This window comes from Geospiza fortis, unplaced genomic scaffold, assembly GCF_000277835.1.
Source record: "Geospiza fortis unplaced genomic scaffold, GeoFor_1.0 scaffold40, whole genome shotgun sequence".
Lineage (NCBI taxonomy): Eukaryota > Metazoa > Chordata > Aves > Passeriformes > Thraupidae > Geospiza > Geospiza fortis.
In genome coordinates this window covers 14,941,504-14,960,931 of record NW_005054297.1, presented here as the reverse complement: position 1 = coordinate 14,960,931, position 19,428 = coordinate 14,941,504, and the positions used below count along the sequence as shown (strand labels likewise).

The 19,428-nt window shown below is 35.2% G+C and overlaps 1 protein-coding gene across 1 annotated transcript in view; it reads left to right on the top strand.

Annotated features, from left to right (window-relative positions):
- Positions 1-19,066, top strand: part of SGCZ (sarcoglycan zeta) — a 112,597-nt gene extending 93,531 nt beyond the window's left edge. Inside the window, exons 7-8 of the mRNA XM_031055428.1 lie at positions 6,277-6,400; positions 18,349-19,066. Coding sequence (XP_030911288.1) covers positions 6,277-6,400; positions 18,349-18,558 — 334 coding nt within the window. The 3' untranslated portion in view covers positions 18,559-19,066. The remainder of the gene's footprint in view (positions 1-6,276; positions 6,401-18,348) is intronic.
- Positions 19,067-19,428: the final 362 nt, after the last annotated feature.

The window sequence follows — 19,428 nt, the reverse complement described above, 5'->3', positions numbered from 1 at the left end:
ACACATGGCTCCAGAATACCCTCAGCTTCTGCAATGTCTTGCTTCAGTTCAGGTGAAGGCTCTAGCATATGCAGTGCATGGAGTTTGCAGCAGTGTTGTGGTTGTGAGTGCAGAAGTGTGGTTTGGGTTCTCGTCTTAGCCAGACAAAGGATCTGGAGCTCATACAGACGATATAAGAATGAGGAGACTCAGAAGTTATAAGGAATACCTGAGTTTATGAAACTCTTAGTTCTGCAGTCTACCAAAGAGCTCCTATTGCTTATATCTATAATTATATAGAGAACTCCAAAGATAACTTTAAATCATAGAGAAGAATGAATGATTTTTACATGCCTTATCCTGCAATTCACATTTTTCATTTGTTTGAATTCACTGCTAAAAATTTAAAAAGCTATTTGACTTCTTCACAATCTACTACTCAATTTTGTATTGCAGAAAGTAAAAATATCTCTCTAGTTTGGACATGGTAGTTGTCCTAAAAAAGTGACTGAAAGTAAACTCACCAAACCTTTTCTGATTTTTTTAATGATTGACTGATTTTTTAAAATTTTCTTCTTGGGTTTTTTGAGTACAATCCAAATATGGCCATTGGAAAATCTGTTCCAAGGCATCTGCTATGCTTAATCTACTGAGTTGGAAGTAGACCTGTCAGGATTTTCAGCAGAATAATTTTCCATGAGATGCTGTTTTCTTAAAATGTGGATCAAGCCATGTCACAGTTTGCCTCAGCTAAAATAGATCTGTTTATATCAGCTTAAGACCCCTTAGAGAAACAATATAGAAAATATAATTAGACAATTACAAGTGGTCTGGACTGTTACTTCCTAATCACAGGAAACTAATGGTTTTCAAAACTGAGACTCTTCAGACTCCCCCAGGCACTTTATCTTCAGATCTAACTCTTGACAAGCATTTGAACATTTTCTGTGGGCATGTGGCTTCAATCTCTTTCTGACAAGATGGATTTCTATTTTAAGGAAATATATTCTGAAAGACAACTCAGGTAATGGAGCTATTTCTGTAGAGACAAACTTCATGTAGAAATGTTTAGCAGAAAGGCAGTGCATGTATGGAAAGGGATTCAAGCCAGAATAAAAATAAGGAAGGTAATGCAAAGGGAAACATTTAGGGTAGAATGGGTTAGCTCTAAGTTGTCAGGACCATGAAAAATCCTTTTCTCATACCTTTCCTTAAGCAACTGTTTTGGATTGTCTCATATGCAGAACTTTTTCTCACAGCCTGGAAGTTTAGACTTTCAAGCATATTTTGGTATTTCTCTGGGAAATAAAAGCTCATGTCTCATGTTCTAAACCTTACATTTCTACTAATTTGAAAGGTTTGCGTTTTAGTTGACTTATGACTGCAGGATTTTTTACTATCTGAGATGCCACTTATGTTTTCTATTTGTTTTCTTTTTAATATTACTTCTGATTTGGATAGCTTTCTTGTCTTTAGCTATTCTGGCTATGCTGTCACCCATGCTAGGAAAAAATCATGCATTAAGTTCTCTTAAACCTTCCTCATATCACCTGCTTATTTAATCAAGCTCTCGCATTAAATATTTGCTTTTTCCAGCCTTTCACACTTTTCCTTGATGCTTCTTCTAGAACTCTTTCTATTCCTTTAACAACACTTCTGAAAAACGCCTCAATGACCTTTTGTTTCTTTTTATTCCTCCTCAGTAAGAAATATATATTTTTTTATATTGTCAGAAGAGATACTTTATTTCCCTATGTTGGAAATTGTTTTTTCTGATTTGTCATCTATGCCAAATAACATTAAAATATTCAGTGGTTTCAGGTGTTGCTATGACAATGTAGACCTATTGGATTTAAATCTGTGGCGTGTACAGGGCAATTAGAACTCATCTTTGAGGCCAGTGAATTTGTAGGTTAGTGAGAATTTTAGAAGCTATAATAAGGGCATGCTGACACATGCCAAAGTCAGTGACATGCAGAGCATGGATATAACATGAAATGCAGTACTGAATGCCAGTCTACTATTTCGATTTAAGTCATGAAAGTTTCCTCTTTGTTTAATTTTATCATCCGTGAGTTGCACAATTGGAAACTGGGAGAAAAAAAAGGTTAATATTTATTGGTTCAGGCCAAAACTAATTTCAAAAAGCACTTATCTAACTCTCTGTTATTTAAGAGTTGTGTGTGTTGTCAAAAACCTAGAGACAAATCATGCCCAAGATTAGGTTTTAGCATGCATAAAAGTAAGTTTCCCATGAACATATGCGAATTTTGCTTCTTAAAAAGAAAACATGATGATCACTAAACAATATTAAGAATACTGAGGCCTTCAAATCTAGCCATGCTTTTCAATAATAATAATAATAGTAAATCATCCTGAAAATATATGCAATTTATTAAAAGCATCAGAATACAACAAGCTTCAAGAAATATAAATATTATGGCAATGATTCATGTGCATCTTGAAGAAGTGCATATTTTAATACATGTAAATGTATCAAAATATTTTAATTACTTTTATATATATACATATATATATGGTAAAATGTGCATGTATAACCTTGTAAACAGTATAAGCAATAAGGTATTGGTAGAGGTTTATATCAGTTGTTTTACTATGTAGCATGGGTTGGATATAGGGCTTAAATAGACAGAAAGCAAATAAATTATTTGCTTCTGCACAGGGGAATCTTCTATTTCCTTCTATTTTAAGAAATACTTTCCATGAGCCAACAGAAAAAAAAATAATGTGGATAAATTATATCCCATGTGAGTATGAGGGATATGCAGGAGGTAAATCTAAAATATTGCTTAAAACCCAGAAGGAAACCTTTTCTTTTGGTTCATATTTTAAATTATTTTTGTCTAATACAATCTAGGTCAGCTTGTAAACAAAATACAAAATGAAGAAAAAATGTTTCTGCATTTCCGATGAGAAATATTTTAATACCTTCAAAGGAACATATTCAAGATATTTTAAAAGTTTCCCTTTTCTAGCAATAGTTCTTTCATTATTTCAGCTCAAATTGTTATGGCTTTGATCTTATGAAATTTATCATTTTTCACAAATTAACCACTGATAATTAAGAAGAAAAAGCCCTTATCTACTATGAAAAGATCATCTTGCTTCATCACATATAGCAAATTGACCAATTATATGATTTAAAAACTCTTTTAAAAAGCCTTTTTGTCTTTCCTACAGTTCTGTAGTTTCTGTCTAATAATAGCAGTAGTTACCTTCTCCATCAGAGCAGTTTGTTGTTTGGGAAAGAAAAATTAATTTTATGAATAGGATTCACTCATAGATGTAAATGCCACTGTGACAGGCCATCAGTAAAAATGAAAGGAAGCAAATTCTCCATATGCTATTATAATACTAGACTTTTTCTTGGAGGGATGAGCATTACAATGTGGAGTGTTACAATGAGTTTATAGTAGAGATTTAAAGGTATCAGAAATATGGCAAAGAAAAATTATTATAAAGAAGCTGCATATCAAACCTAATTTATCTCAAAACATTGAGGAAATAGTCTACGTGTATAGATTTTTGCATTTGCAGCAGTATGCTGCAGCCTCTTTTCAGATGCAGATCAGACAGAGAATAACTATAAGAACAGTAAATAAGAACTGTAAAACAGATTTAGGCATTCAGTTTTACTAATAGATGGGTGTTGGTTTAAAATCTGCCTTGATGATCGTTAGTAACTCCTTGACATTTCGACCACATTATTTGATTTCCAAAGACTGCTAAGAATCTCCATTGTCTAAAAATTTTCTGTGGTGTGGAGAAGGCTGAAATTATCAACTTTTCAAGTTGACAAATTCATTGCCCAAATATATTCTTTTTAGAAAAACATGAAGTTATTTATGCTAATGTACTTCATGAAAAACTGTGATTAAACTAGACTAAACAACTCTAAGCTATACACTGTCAAAAGTTTATTCTTCAAAGAGAGACATAGTTTCTTGATGGATGTTCCTAAACAGATTTTAATTATCCACCTGCTGAAAAGTTTTAGTTAGGTCTGAGGGATTTGGGTGTTATGAAACCAGAAATATTTTTGGCTTGGCTAAGACACATTAATTCAATGCAATAAATGTAGCTTAGAATGCTTTTGTCTTTATGATTATGAAATGGCATCTGAAACCATGGAGAAATAAATGTTAATATTCCTGTAAAGTAGATTATAAATCACAATGATAAGCTGCTGAAAAATATGTAATGGAAGAATAAAATCGTTTAACATTTATACCATTCAGTTTCCTTTTAAGTTCAAGGTAAAACCTCGTTAAGACAATGGAATACTTTCAGAAAACTAATTTCTAAACTTTATAATTTACATCATTTAAAAAATATGTTTGAAGTTCTTTTTCTGCTGTCCTGTAGCCATCAGAAGTTCACAAATCAGCGCCTGAAAAGCACTTGTGTATGTCATAAAATAATTCATGATATTTAGATTCTTCTCCAGTACAAAGAACTGCAGAACCTTCTATCAACTTCTTCCTACAAAGCAGCAAAAAAAAGAGAAAGAAAACACCCTAGCAGTAGCAGACATGGAAATTTTTCTATTGTATGTATTTTTTTTTTCATATCAGTATCTAAAATCATGTTTTTCTCTATGTGGATAGCTGCTTTTAATAGCTCCATTTTGTTTGCTGAATAAATTCTTTCCTTTCCTTTCCTTTCCTTTCCTTTCCTTTCCTTTCCTTTCCTTTCCTTTCCTTTCCTTTCCTTTCCTTTCCTTTCCTTTCCTTTCCTTTCCTTTCCTTTCCTTTCCTTTCCTTTCCTTTCCTTTCCTTTCCTTTCCTTTCCTTTCCTTTCCTTTCCTTTCCTTTCCTTTCCTTTCCTTTCCTTTCCTTTCCTTTCCTTTCCTTTCCTTTCCTTTCCTTTCCTTTCCTTTCCTTTCCTTTCCTTTCCTTTCCTTTCCTTTTTTCTTTTCTTTTTGTTTTTTTTTATAATTTCTTTTTTTTCCTTTCCCTATTGAGTGTTTGAGCAACATGCAACAAACAGAAATGTTTCGCAGACACCATCTCAGTGACTTTCTTTGCATGTAAATGTGGCACTTTGGTTTTAAAATGGCAATCCAGTGCTGTTCTCTGTACTTAAAAAATGCAATAGTTGAAATACTTTGAAATTCTCTTGTTCCATTGCTTGACAAACTTGATCTGGCTTTTCTGCACCAAATTCATTATGCATCTAATACCCCATTATATTCTTGGACAGCTATGACTACTCTGCTGAAGAGGGAAATACAGCGTTTTCTTCAAGCTACTCAGTCTAGATATTTTTATCATTAATATATTTCATCTTACAAAAAGCCTTTGTTCAGGTAAAGTGGAACTGTGTCCTGCCATTATATTACTAAGTTATAAACAGACTAAAAATTTTGTCTCCCTCTTATGTGCTATGCAATAAGTCTACAGCTGAACACAATCAGTATCTGAATTATTGTTTCCTAGTTCAGTACAGTTTTCATCCTGTCATTTTCCCTGTTCAGCATGTCAGCATGTTTTCTACAAAATCTTTGCATTAGTACTTCCCTTTCAAGAGAAATCTCTGCAATACTGTGAGAAAGCACAGCTAGGAAAATATCATAGCTCTGCATTAAGCCTGATGGAGGGTCTTGAGCATAGAGGAGTGAGAAGCAGAAAGACTGACAGTAGAACAAGAATTGCTTTGAGAAAAGAAGCAGTGATGTGTGTCTTAACCCTCTTATAACAGGGTTATATGAACATATTGAGTATTTTGGAGAACAGAAAAGCCATACAATACCCCCCAAATAATAGCAACATAACAGATTTTCTTTTCCTTTCTTCATACATGAAGCTACTAAGCATACCCAAAACATGAATGAGTCTGTCAAGGCAAAGTACTTTTAACTAGTTTCACATCATTTAAAACATTCAAAGGGTTTTTTTTCTCTTTATTTCGTTAAACATTTGTCATCAGTCACTAAGAATTTTTTTGTATTAAACTGTCATTACAGAAGCATTAACAGAGATGTGCAGATTCTCAAGTACCTGTATTTCAGTATTAGTACAGTTGGATGCATTAAGTGCTAGTGCCAGAAAGCATCACTAAGCAGATAATTTTATATCAGTATATTCTTAAATGCTTAACATTTTTCTTTCTCTGTGTCATAAAAGGCAGTCGTAGAATCACACATATAATCTGGTTTTCCTTTGTTACCTTTCAAAATATGTTAATATCTACCTGCATCGTGGGTTTTGAGGCTGGGGAGTTTTTGGTGGTTAAATACAGTGCATTTTTTTCTCAGTGATTGTTTTTGTCTTTTAGACTTGAATCTCCTACTAGATCTTTGGTGATGGAAGCACCCAGGGGAGTGCAAGTCAACGCAGCTGCAGGAGACTTAAAGGCTACCTGTAGGAAAGAACTGCACTTACAGTCCACAGAAGGGGAGGTGAGTTCAGCCAGCAATGTTCTACAGCTCTGCCTAGCATAACACAAACAATGTGAGGAGGGTTTATTCAGCAGCAAGGTAAACAACATAAAAAGTGTTCTGCATTTGCCTTTGTTAAAGTAATTTTGGCTTAGCTTCTTCAACTATTAATACTTATTTCCTTTCTTACAAATATTTCAATCCATAAGTTTCATTCACACTGAAAATGAACTTAGTTAATAGAGATCAGAATTACTTGTAAATTAAGAGTCAAAGAAAAACCTTCCATGGAACAGAGTTGGTTTCATGATACTGGTAAAAAATAACTTGGATTAATCTGTCAAAATAAAACAGAGAAGTTTGGATTAATTTAGATTAATCCATCATTAAACCATTATTAGGAGGTTTAACAAATTTGCTCTACCTGTGGTTTAACTCCTTAATCTTTTACTACCTCTGTAAGAGAGACAGAGTACTTCCATCATATGTTCTCTCCTGTTTCATTAGCATCTTGTTTCAGAGATCAATGATAAGAAATTGACATAAAAAGAGTTTGGTAAAGATTCTTCATGTGTAAACCTGTGTGAACACATGCAAATGATTCAAAATTGGGTCACTTGTTGGGATGGCAATCTCTACATTTCAGAAATGCATGAAGGATTGCTGGTATGGGAGTCCTTTCATCTTTAGACCATAAAATGGTATAACATTTAAAATAAAAAGCAAAGATCTTGTTGAAGGTTATCAAGAGCTCTCAGATTTCTATTAGACACTTTGGAAAAATTGATAGATTTCTGAATTGTTCTCAGAGGAGCTTGCTACAGTGCAGCATTTTTGGAAATCCATAATGTAAATATCTCACTGTGAATGCAGCTCTTTAGAATTTTTTTTGCCTTTTGTGTTTGTGTTTTGTATTCTCTACCAAATGTTTTTAGATGTTTTACATACTATCCAACATAAGCAAAACGAAACAAAACCAACATTCACATCTGTGGCAGATAGTCCCCTGGAATGCACACTCTGCATTACAGTGCAGACAGGAACATTTTGGCCAATATATTGCATCAAAAGCCTATTTTGATAACATTTTTTTATTCATGCAAGTATCTGTCCAATATCTATGTTTTCCTAATTCAGAGTCTCAAATATTTATATACCACATGCCCCACCTTATTGTTGAGTTTCTCCAAAATCAGCTCTTCCCCAGTCTCTTATATTTACTTACCACCTCTCTTACTGTTTCCTAACATTGCTGAGATAGAAGTAAAAAATCCAATCCTTTTTTAATAGTAAATATTATCCTACCTCATCATTGTCCTTTCTGTGGGTATTTTTGAGTCTAGAGCTTCCTGTAACCAGTCTTGTTTTCCCTTTTATAAATCCCTATCTGGCCAAATCTATTGTGTTTCCTAAATTTATTAGCATAAAGTTTACAAATAGAATATATTTCTTTGTTCTTTCCCTTTGTGATATTGCCAGAGGGGAAAAGTAAAACTTGAATTAAAATTAAAGTATAAGAAAAGAGAAGCCAACAGCAAGACTGTTACCTTTCTATACTCTCCCATTATTATTTAGGCAATGCTTGTTTCTGTATTCTCTTTGTTTTGCATCATGGACCTCTTCATACAAATATTTTGTCTGTGGATCTGTCAGGTTTTTTTCTCTAGATTAACATTGCAATTTAATTGCATGATTTCTCATTTTTCTTAAGTATTTACTATATCTTGTTGGAAAAGTAGTTTTGGAAACAATGTCCTATGACCTAAGTTGTACTTTGACAATGGGAATCCAAGAAAAATATATAATGCTTATGTTATGTATTATTCAGAACTGGAATTCAATTCGGTATTAAATGATTTGTAGTAAAAAAAAATGCCAGTGAAAAGCTGACTTTTCTGACCTTCTTATTAAAAATCACTATTTTCTCTGTGTGATAAGACTTTGCACATCTACGATTTTGTACACAGATGTTAGATTGAACATTATCAGAAAACAAATTACCAACCTTTCTCCACCCTTTCCCAATGAAGTGTTCAACAAATATACATCTGACAAAGTTCAAAGTCTTGAATGCTTGCAATTTCAGTAAGATCTGAAATTAACTGTAGCCAAAATCCACAGAAAAATTCTATTCTGCTGTCTGACCAATGCCTCTACAATCCACTGTTTAATCTCTTCCACTGGAGAGGGTTAGAGGAAAATGCAGAAACACTTTGGAAGGCTTATAACAGGCACCAGAGCATTAGCTGTTGTGCAAAGTTAGTACGGCCATGTTAGGGGATTGCTGGACTAATTACAGCCTGGTGTGAGAAACCAGGGTAAACATCTGATGGATTAAATATCTACGCAACAAAATATTGATTGCTTTTCCTGCTCACAGTCCAACAGATAAACCACATTAGCAGACAGTATAAAAAATGCTTAAAGGTTTTATCATTATTCATTTTTAAGAAAACACATTCTAAAATGACAAAATATCTGCATTAAAAATAATCATTTTAGCTTAAGAATTGAATGCCTTATAAGTCAGGTTTCCTCCACAAATAAATTAGTGTTGCCTTTGTGAATTGGATCTGTGAACCATTTTCATAATAAGACAATTTGTACTAGAAAGACATGCAAAGGCTTTTGTACCATTTTTTTTTCTAGTTAGTGAAATTAAAGTTTTAATGTTTGAAAGCTTTTTCAAAAGCTCATCAAAGATATTTGAATTAGTATTTCCTTTCTCTAGCAAAGTTATTGCCCTATTATGACAGATAATGTGGCACCTGGAATCAGCCAGTTACAGAGCATTATGCAATTACTGACTATGAAAAATAGATTTTCCTTTTATTTAAGAATAACTTCAGAATATTTTTAAGAACATAAATGTGTTTATGAAATACTTTTCCTCTAGCTTTATTTCTATGCAGTATAATCTTTAGCCTCCCACATCACAAACTGAATGCCTCTGCAAGCATCCTGAATTCTGCTGTTTGATACATTTTCTTTTTATTTACTGCAGTATTATAATAATCCTTTTAGCCCTATTACGCATCATAGTGTGTGATCCCAGACTGAATACTGGTGGCTGTAATTTAGTTCAGATTCTGCTGCCCTTTCTAAAGCTCTTGAGCTGCACCCTTGTGAGCCCAGGCATCAGCAGAATCCTTTGATTCAATTATAACTTGGCATTTAATTGTGAACTATGTATTATTCTATAAATAAACCATAACCAATGGTTTAAAGCAGCAATCATTTACAAGGAACGTGAAATGTGAAGCTCCAGGCTACAGCTGAATCCACTGGTTCACATAGAAGAAAAAGATTATTTCTTGTCTGGAAATTCAGGACAATGACTGCTAGTTCACTACTGCTTTTTCAAATAAGAGTGCAATGCAAAAGTACAAGTCAATTTTGAATTCTGTGGATACTTTATTTTATTAGACATAAAAATGTTCGTTGAACCTGAAACACATAAGTGTATCAAGATAGCAAGGTGAAAGGTCTATTTGATGGTGTCCACTCATTGGCCTAACAATTAATTGTAATAGTTTTGACCATCCAGAATCACAGAATGGGTCAGGTTGGAAGAGGACTGCAATGGGTCATCTGGTCCCACTTTCCTGCTCAAGCAGGATCATTCTAGAGCACACAGGATTGTGTCCAGATGGTTCCTGAGTATCTCCAGTGAGGGAGACTCCACAACTTTTCTGGGCAATCTGCTATGGTGTTCAGCCACCCACATAGTAAAGTTCCTTTTCATTTAGGAGGAACTTTCTGTGAAAGAGTTTCTGCCCATTGCCTCTTAACCTGTTGCTTGGCACCACAAAGAAGATCCTGGATCCATTCTCTGAGACCCTTTGTGCAGATACTCATAGATATTGATGAGGTCCCCTCCCAGATGTCTATTCTTGAAGTTGAACAGGCCCAGATCCCTCAGCCTTTCCTCACAAGAGAGATGCTCCAATCCTTCACTCATCTTTGTTGCCCTCCACTGGACCTGCTCCTGGAGCTCCATGTCTCTCTTGCCCTGAGGAGCCCAGAGCTGGGCACAGCACTCCTGATGTGGCCTCACCAGGGCTGAGTAGAGGGGCAGGGTCACCTCCCTCAGCCTGCTGGCAATGTTCTTCCTAATGCCCCCCAGGACACCATTGGCCTTCTCATCCCCATGGGCACACTGCTGGCTCGTGGACAGTTTGTTGTCCACCAGAACCCCCAGGTCCTTCCCTGTGCAGCTGCTTTCCAGCAGGTCAATCCCAGCCTGTGCTGGTGCATGGGGTCACTCCTCCCCAGGTGCAGGACCCTGCACTTGCCTTTGCTGAATTCCAGAACGTTTCTGCCCATCACTCCAGCCTGCGGAGGCCCTTCTGCAGGGCTGCCCAGCACCCTGGGGTATTGGCTGCAGCAGTCTCTGAAGCAGAAGGCTGCTGAATAGGCTCAGCTTGTGGGAATCTTGAGCAGCTGCTATATGTCTTTCCAAGGAGCTTCTATGCAAGTTATGCTTTGCACTTTCATTGCATCCTGTTGACTGTCAAAGATTAAGTCAATAAAAGGAGAAAGATACACAAAGGCTTCTCATTTTTACAAATGTATTCTTATTAATCACCTTGTCTATGACCTTTTTCCTATTTACCTTACCTCTTTACCTTTATGCCCTTGTATTTCCCTGTCAAATTATACTCTATCATAGTATCATTTGTAGAGTATATTTTGTTGTTTCTGGCATAATGAGGCTGATCCCTCAGTATGGTAAGGCTTATATAGCTGTCACATTAAAATGAGCAATATTCTTTAACAGACAAAGTTTACTCAAAATCAGTGTGGCAGACAAGAGGCCAAGTTTATATTTACTGTTTTAGCACAGCACATTTAATGAATCACACAGACAATATTATTTTGTAGAGCCTAACGAATGCATATAGTACTAACATTTAATCTATAATCCTAGCCAGTTCTAAATCCAGGAGATGCATTTAACACAGTGATTGATAATTAAGATTTATTAATATTTAATAAAACTGTAGTAATCTTCACTTGTAAGCTCAAGTAACTATACCATTTTAAAGTATTTGGTGGCATTTTTGTGGATGTTTTTTGTGTTCTGAAACAGAAAGTAAAAAAGAAATGGGACTTTTTAAATTAAGTAGATACACTGAAATTGAATTACCTTGCTGTACATGCTGCTTGCCATTACTATGGGTGAATGGTTGATCAAAGAAAAAACGTTTCATAGATGAGTTCAATTCAACCAAGTTGTGTTTATCTGAGATGAAATGTATGCAAAAAAAATTAAATGTTTGTGTGCATGAATTGAGTTCATTAGACAATTAGCAATGGCAGGCTCTAGAGCTCAGAGTCACTCTTTATTCACCAAAAATTATCTAATACATGTGATGCATTTTGTTTTCAAAGCCTTTTTCATGGCATTAAGCAGTTGCCTTCTTACTGTTGTCTGTGAAGAAAGAGATTAGTGAAAATGAAGGGAATTTTTTCTGTATTTTTTTTAATTATAGGTTTAAAAAATCTATTAGGGTGTTTTGACAGATACTTAAAATCAAATGTATATTATTTAAAAAAAACACTTTCATTTTCAAACCAGTTATTCATGTGTAATTTATTTATAGAAAAAAACAATATTAAAAATAGTTTACAATCAAAAATACAAAAGCAAAGCAATTTAACTGACAACACCCATATTTAAAATGTTTTTTCATGGCTAAATTTTCAAGATTCACACCATAAGAAATCTTATTAGAAAGGTAAAAAGACCTTGAATAATTTATTATATATCTTTAATATAATGTACCTTCTAATGATTATTTAAATGGTAATTAAGTTTTTGTACTCTGTAAATTAAGCACAAATATTTCAAGTATGTTTTCTTTTCTGGATTATGTACATAAACCACAAAGAAGTCACATATATCAAAGATTGAAAGAATTTGCAAAGACTGAAAATTATTTCTGTAACAGAAAGAACAAATACACCAGAGAGTGTTTTTCTTCAGTAGGCACCCTTATATTGTGTTTGGGTTATAACTCAGAAGTACCAATATATACTTTTGTGTATTAAATTTACAAAAATTTGTACTTAAAATGAAACCTTACCCTCATAAACATCTCTTTGGTACTGATGAGACAAAACATAAATTCTTCCATTCAGGAATGAACTGTACACTTCACTGGTGTACAGTGTTATTTTTAATGTATGAATATGTTATTTTTCAAATCCCTTTCAGTTGTCAGTAGCTGTAGCCATAACATGGAGATGGGAATGGAGGCAATGCTGCCAGGGTGGCTGTGCTCAGGTGTACCAGGTATAATCTTTAGAAAGAGAACACTCACCACACCAGGCCACTCTTAGGCCTGAAGGTCTCATTTGTCTTCTGGTCAGCTGATCCTAGCACTGTAGAGAATACATTTTCAATACATAGTTTGTGCTAGATATTTTGGTCTTCTCTGAATGTTTAGTATATTCAGTTTTATTTCAGCCATTGCATTAATTTCATGTTTAACTGTTCCTCAAAACTATTAATCATTATGACCAGTATGGTCCCAGATATTGTGCCACCATGTGCTTAAATTTTCCAGTATATATATGCTATCAAGTTAATATTTTAATTTTTCATTTTGACTTTTTGTTCCTTTTCCCAGAACTATCATTTAGATTTAATGAAAGCCACAGATAAGTGTTAGAATAAATGGTCCATGCAAACTAAAGTACTTCAATTTATGCTATAGTTCATCTTAACCTTGAATATTGAAACACATCAACATATGAAAATTATATAGTTGAATCTAGTGACCTAATCTGTATAATCTTCTTTGTAGGATGCTTCTGATGGCGTATGCAGAATAGCAAAAAGACTAAGACCAAACCTTGCATTACTGTAATTCAGAATAATTGAATATTTAAGGGAATCCAAAAAGTTCATTTAGTGAGACATCACTACAGTGTCTTCTCATACTGGTTGATTAATACCCACCTATCAGATTTCCTTCTTTTCTTTCACACTTCCCCCAGTTTCCTTCCATTTCTTATCTACATTAGACCTGATATATGCCTTTGCAGCCCTATACAGTTGCCTGTTTAATTGAAGAGATCATGGATACAGAAAATTCTTCATTGTCTATAAATCCGAAGTTTTTAATTTGGCTGTATCAATTTAAACTGTCATTTTCTGTCTTGACTAAGACCCATCGGAGAATTTTATACATGACAGGTTCATATCTCTGTATTTAAGGCTTGTACAAGTATTTGATTTTTTTACCTCATGCCTACATATTTCCCACTGAAGGTTTGCTCCTTCAATTAATTCTTTGTTTTGTAGATAATCTATGTTTTCTGGCTTGCCCTCCTCTCCCTTTCCCTCTCACTGTTCAGATTAGCAATACAGTCTGATGAGCAGATGAATGGCAGATCTTCGTTAGCAAAAACTGTATATAAAAAGTGTACCATTTTTCCATTCTTATCACATACACTTGGCTGATTCAGTTTGATTATTTAATTAGTCAGAAATCAGATCTACTTTTAAACAATATAGTACTTATATATTTTTTTCTGTACTAAGATGCGCATGACAAAGCAATGATCTGGGATTTCTAAACCTTAAGTATTCAGAGAGCATGATGCTGCTCAGCATTCTGCTCTCCATGAAATAACATTTCTCTGAGTAGCAGCTGCCTTTTCCATCTCGCAATCTGCCAGTCAGTCTCCTACAATGTTTCAAGAATGAATGAAGGCTTTGGTTTTATTTGTGCCCATTTATCTGCTGAGGAGTGAGACTCTCAGAAAGACCATGAGTGGCCTACATTGCCTTGATGCATGTGAGGTATTAAATGGCTTATCTCATACCTCTCACAGCAAAACAGATTAGAGAAAGACCATGCACACATTAACTACTGTCATCTAGCAGCAGTGTTCCCTAGAAACATCATACTGTTTAATTTTTTCTCTTGCCACTTCTTCCCTTCTCTTTAAACACCTGATAACATCAGGCATAAAACAGTAAGTAGTTTAAGTTTTGCTGGTGTTGGAGGACTTTTCAGCTATGAATTTCAGTTTTTAGCAGATCAGAGGACAGAAAACATATATCCTCAAATATGTACGCTGAAATCCCTAATGTGTTGGGTTACTCTGGTAGTATATTTGGATTTCTGCTTAGCTAATAGATAGGAATGTTGCATCTCTAAATTTTGTCTTTCATTTGTAACCCTGACAGCGTATGTACAAGGTAGATTTTAATACTGGCTTTAAACCGTCTTTATTAATCCTCTTCAACACAGGCTGCACCAGGATGTAGCTATAGGGATGGGATTAAATTGGACTCACTGCAGCAAATATCACCCTCTCAAGAAGCCCGTTCAATTTTTCTCAGACACCATATCCTAGTACCGACACTGCTCACCAGATGCTCAGGGATGCATGCTGGGACAGGCCTGGATAGCTACCACACTGAATTATGATACCAGATAAACCTGGACTGTTGTACATCACGGTGTGAAGTTTGTAAGTACCAGTGGAAAAGCCTGCACAGCTATGCTTATTAAAGATCATTTCATTTAATGAGCAAAATAACTGAACTACAGTGTATTGTAATGCACACCAGAGCAAAGTGCTCTAGATTAAAGTCTTGGAGCAGTACACTACAGAACACCTGCAATGGTAGATTGTAGAAGTGTAGCTGTCCTGATGTAAACAAACAGAAAAATTATTGAGCTTGCAGTAAATAATAGAATAAATTTCAAGAGATTTAACTCCAGCCAGGTCTCTGACACATAGGCTCTCTGAATTTTTGAGTTAATTTTTGTTTGAATCAAAACATGTCTTTTAGAACCCATTTAATTTTGTATTACAGATTTCTCATGAACCTTCCCCATCATGACTGCAGCTAAGCTTTTAAAATGGCCAGTCACACCATCTGCCAAAAGTATAAAGAGCTCATCCTGTATTTTGGTGGACTGCCTTACATGCATGTCTTCTATATTAAAGTGCTTTTTATATTGCATATATGATATTCTAATGTCTCCAGCTTCCATAGAAATAGTCTTTTTCTTTTCTTCTTTGGTATTCCAAGTATATCAAGGTGTGCTGGTTTTGGCTGGGACAGTGTTTATTTTCTTCACAGTGACTGGTATGGGGCTGTGTTTTGGATTTCTGCTGAACACAAGGTTCATAATGTAGAGGTGTTTTTGTTATTGCTGAGCGGGGCTTACACAGACCCAAGGATTTTTCTGCTTTTTATCCTGCCATGCTGGGGAGAAGACTGGGGGTGCATGGGAAGCTAGGAGGTGACACAGTCAGGGCAGGTGACCTCAACTGACCAAGGCGTTCTATACTCTATGACATCAGGCTTTCTATATAAAGCTCCTGGGGGAAGAAGGAATAAGGGGAAGGGCCTTTGGAGGGCTGATGTTTGTGTTCCAATGTCACCATTATACAATGATGGGGCCCTTCTCTCCTGGAGATGGCTGAACACCTGCCTGCCCATGGGAAACAGTGAATTCATTCCTTATTTTGCTTTGCTTGTGTGCATAGCTTTCACTGTTAAACTGTCTTTATCTCAACCCATGAGTTTTCCAGCTTCTACCCTTCCAACCTCTTCCTGATCTTTCTGGTGGGGGAGTGAATGAGTGAATGGCTGTGTGGCATATGGCAGCTGGCTGGGGTTAAACCATGGCACAAGGCTTACTGAAAGTCAGTATTAAAGGTCCAAAAGGCCACTCAGATTTTTTTAGCTCTATTTGTTAAAAGTTATCAAGAACTACTGGTTAAAAGTATGTGACATTACTGGCTCCAGCTTAATATCCTATGGAATTACCGTTGAAATTGAAAGTATTTTATCACAGTCATGTTCTGACATCAATTTTTGATCTTTCTCCAGGTACAGAACTATGCTGAGCATTATTCAGTACAAAAGATATACTTACACAGACCTCGCATTGTTAAATGCTACTGGATTTTTATGCAATGCTATTGATAACTCTACTGTTACTACTTTAATAATGGACCTGTTACCATTTGTTTTTGCTTGATATGAGAAGTGAAAGAGTATTTTTAATTACTTGTCACTCCATTCATTATTGTGTCCTTTGTTTCCTTCCCACATTTTACCAGTTCCTAGTTGCTAGTTTGTTATTAAATTCTTTTCCCCCATCTGTTATTTTGTTTTCATATTATATTTGCTATAGTTACTTTCACATTTACTCTTAGCTGAGATGAATGTTTTAACATGTGTAATCTTTTTTTTTCAGTTGTAATTCTAGCAAAACATTATTAAAGTGTTGCCAACACCATCCACATTTCTTACATAAAAACTATTTCTTCAGGGGTTGTGACTACTAATTGTCTCAGGTTACAAATACTGGACTTTCCAAGCAACATTGTGAGTCTAAATACATCATCCCTTTGTTATGTAAGTTACAGAACAAAGGTAATAGTTTGTTACATTTTAGTTTTGGGATCACTTCCTCTGTCAGTCACAATGTGAATTAAAGCAGGCATTGTGACATGCAGATGTCACCTTTGCCTCTGAGATTCTTCCTTTCTGTCCCTTTTGGTGAGTATTTCCTTCCACGACAGTATGATTACTGTGGGAGCTGGAGAACTTAAAATGATGGGGAGTTGTAGTGTTTGGGGCTACTTTCAGACTATATTACCTTCAATAATTCCAGTCATTAACAATGCTTCTGCTGTGGATGGAAACATGAATGTGCATCAGTCTCTGTATGGAATTTAATCCAGACACTTTATTTTTTTCCCAGCCTGCTATTCCTGACTTCTTTATGGCAGGAGCTCAGTAGTGCTTCTGCCCTGCTTTGCTGCCATATATTGCTTATTTTATCATAAAATAATGCTTGTCTCCTATCGAATAAAAAAAGCAATGTTTTCCATATTTCTTTAGGTTCTTTACATGTACTGTGAACATTGTGGTACAACGACGTCAAGTTGGCTTCATTGATTTTAGATAACATATTAAAAACATTAGCAAGTGTTTAAGGAACTCACATTTTCCTAAGCTCCAAGTGTCACCTCCAGAGCTTAATGTCATTTTGATTTGTTACCTGTCTTCTAGAAGTTCTTAGTCTGTTCCTGAGATAATGACTGGTTTTACTTTAGCTCTTATTTACTCTTTCCATAAATAAAAAATAAATTCTCAGCAGCTGGACACTCATGTTTGAATCAGTAGAAGACATGCAGTTTTCTGCAAATGTAAGTATAAGTACTGGAGAACTCAACAGAGATTCATTAATGTTACTGGTATCTACAGTTTCATACTGACTCATGTTATTTCCAATGGCAGATTGAAAAAAACATGAAGTTTTTTAATCATACTCCATGTTCAAAAACAAATGGGAATATCTTGATGGCCTTCTTAATAAGACTTTAACCTGAAATCTTTCCTCCTCTTAATTTAGGTCAAAAACGCTCTTTATTTTGTGCATATGTCTTTGTAACCTCATTTAATTATTCTCTGAAAGTAGCTACTGTTAAGCCCCTACAATTTAGCACAGTTCAGCACATTTTCAACTGCTTACAGGAACACGCTGGGGAATGTGCTTTAATATCACTTCACACTTATTAAAATACAAATTCTGCCAGAGCAAGTATATGTTTCTGCCATGAATGAATAAATGTTAATCATAAAATGTACAAGTGAAAATTCAACCTACTCAAGAATCTTGTCTAAATGTTTTTGTATAATAATATTTGTACCTGAATAAACATGTCGATGAAGTAATTGCATATATTGTCATAATGACTATTAATGCAGAAATGACTATACAGAGATGAAAACCAATAAGTGTTGACAGCTTTTTTGCTTCTAAAAAGAGTAATTTCTAATATATATTTATAATACTTCTAATAAAATATTTCTAAAATTTAAAATATATTCTAGAAAATCACAGCGCCTCCAAGCACTTCTTTAAAATATGTCTCACTGCTGATAGAAATTTATGTATTCTTTTTTTTCTCCCTCTTTTTAGATATTTTTAAACGCAGATACAATCCGCCTGGGAAATCTACCAGTGGGGTCCTTTTCATCCTCCTCCTCCTCCTCCTCCTCACCCAGCTCTTCAGCTCCTCGCCAGACTATCTATGAGCTCTGCGCCTGCCCCAATGGTAAACTCTACCTGTCCCCAGCAGGAGCAGGCTCCACATGTCAATCCAGTAGCAACATCTGCTTGTGGAGCTAGAAGGACTCCGTTTTATCCTCACACCAGAATAGCCTTTGGTTACTATCCCTCTGCTTCACAGTTCAGTTCTGTTTCCCTTGTGACAAGCCCGACGCTCCAAGCAGCCTGCAGAACAACTTCTTCCACTGTAAGCAGGAGTTCAGCACTGCCTTCTCCTGTGGTTTGTGCTGCCAGTCAGCACAGAGATGGGAGAGAGAGATCCACAAAACAATGTATTCTTCATCAGGAAACCAAGAACATAAGATCACCTTATTTTCCAAAAGGGACAATAACACAGGTGCCTTTGCTACTTGAAGTGAAGCACATAGTTTTAGATTTTTGCAGGACCTGGATATGAACTGCACATAAATATATATCTAGAGAGACAGAGTACATTAATTTACCCAGAATCTGATGGTGAGATGAATTGGTTCCCCCTGTATGATAAATAACTTTACTGTCTGAAAGCACAATTTTCCATTCATCTTTTTGGAAGTAAACTTTTATCCCTGAATTTTAAAATTTTAAAGCATTGTGTGATGCTTGCTTTACTAAAAAAATTCAGTAAATGGTTTTTAATACAAAAAGAGACAGAATTCCTCCCTGAGTTTGGTTTCTTTAAAAATGTGTTGTTACTATTTGTCTACTAAGTCTAGGGTTTTGTACACTAGGTAAATTTTGGAGATGCTCAGCAATATTCCTTTAAAAGTTAAAAAGAAATGCTCTTGTTCGTCAGATCTGAATGACCCTATATAATATTTTCGTGGCCATTGCATGTGAAGCGATTGCTTTAAGTAGAACACACAGTTTCTGGAAAAGAAGAACAGGATAAAGAAGGAAATTCTGATTATATGTTTATCAGTGTATTGCTCTTCACAAAGTTCTTATAAT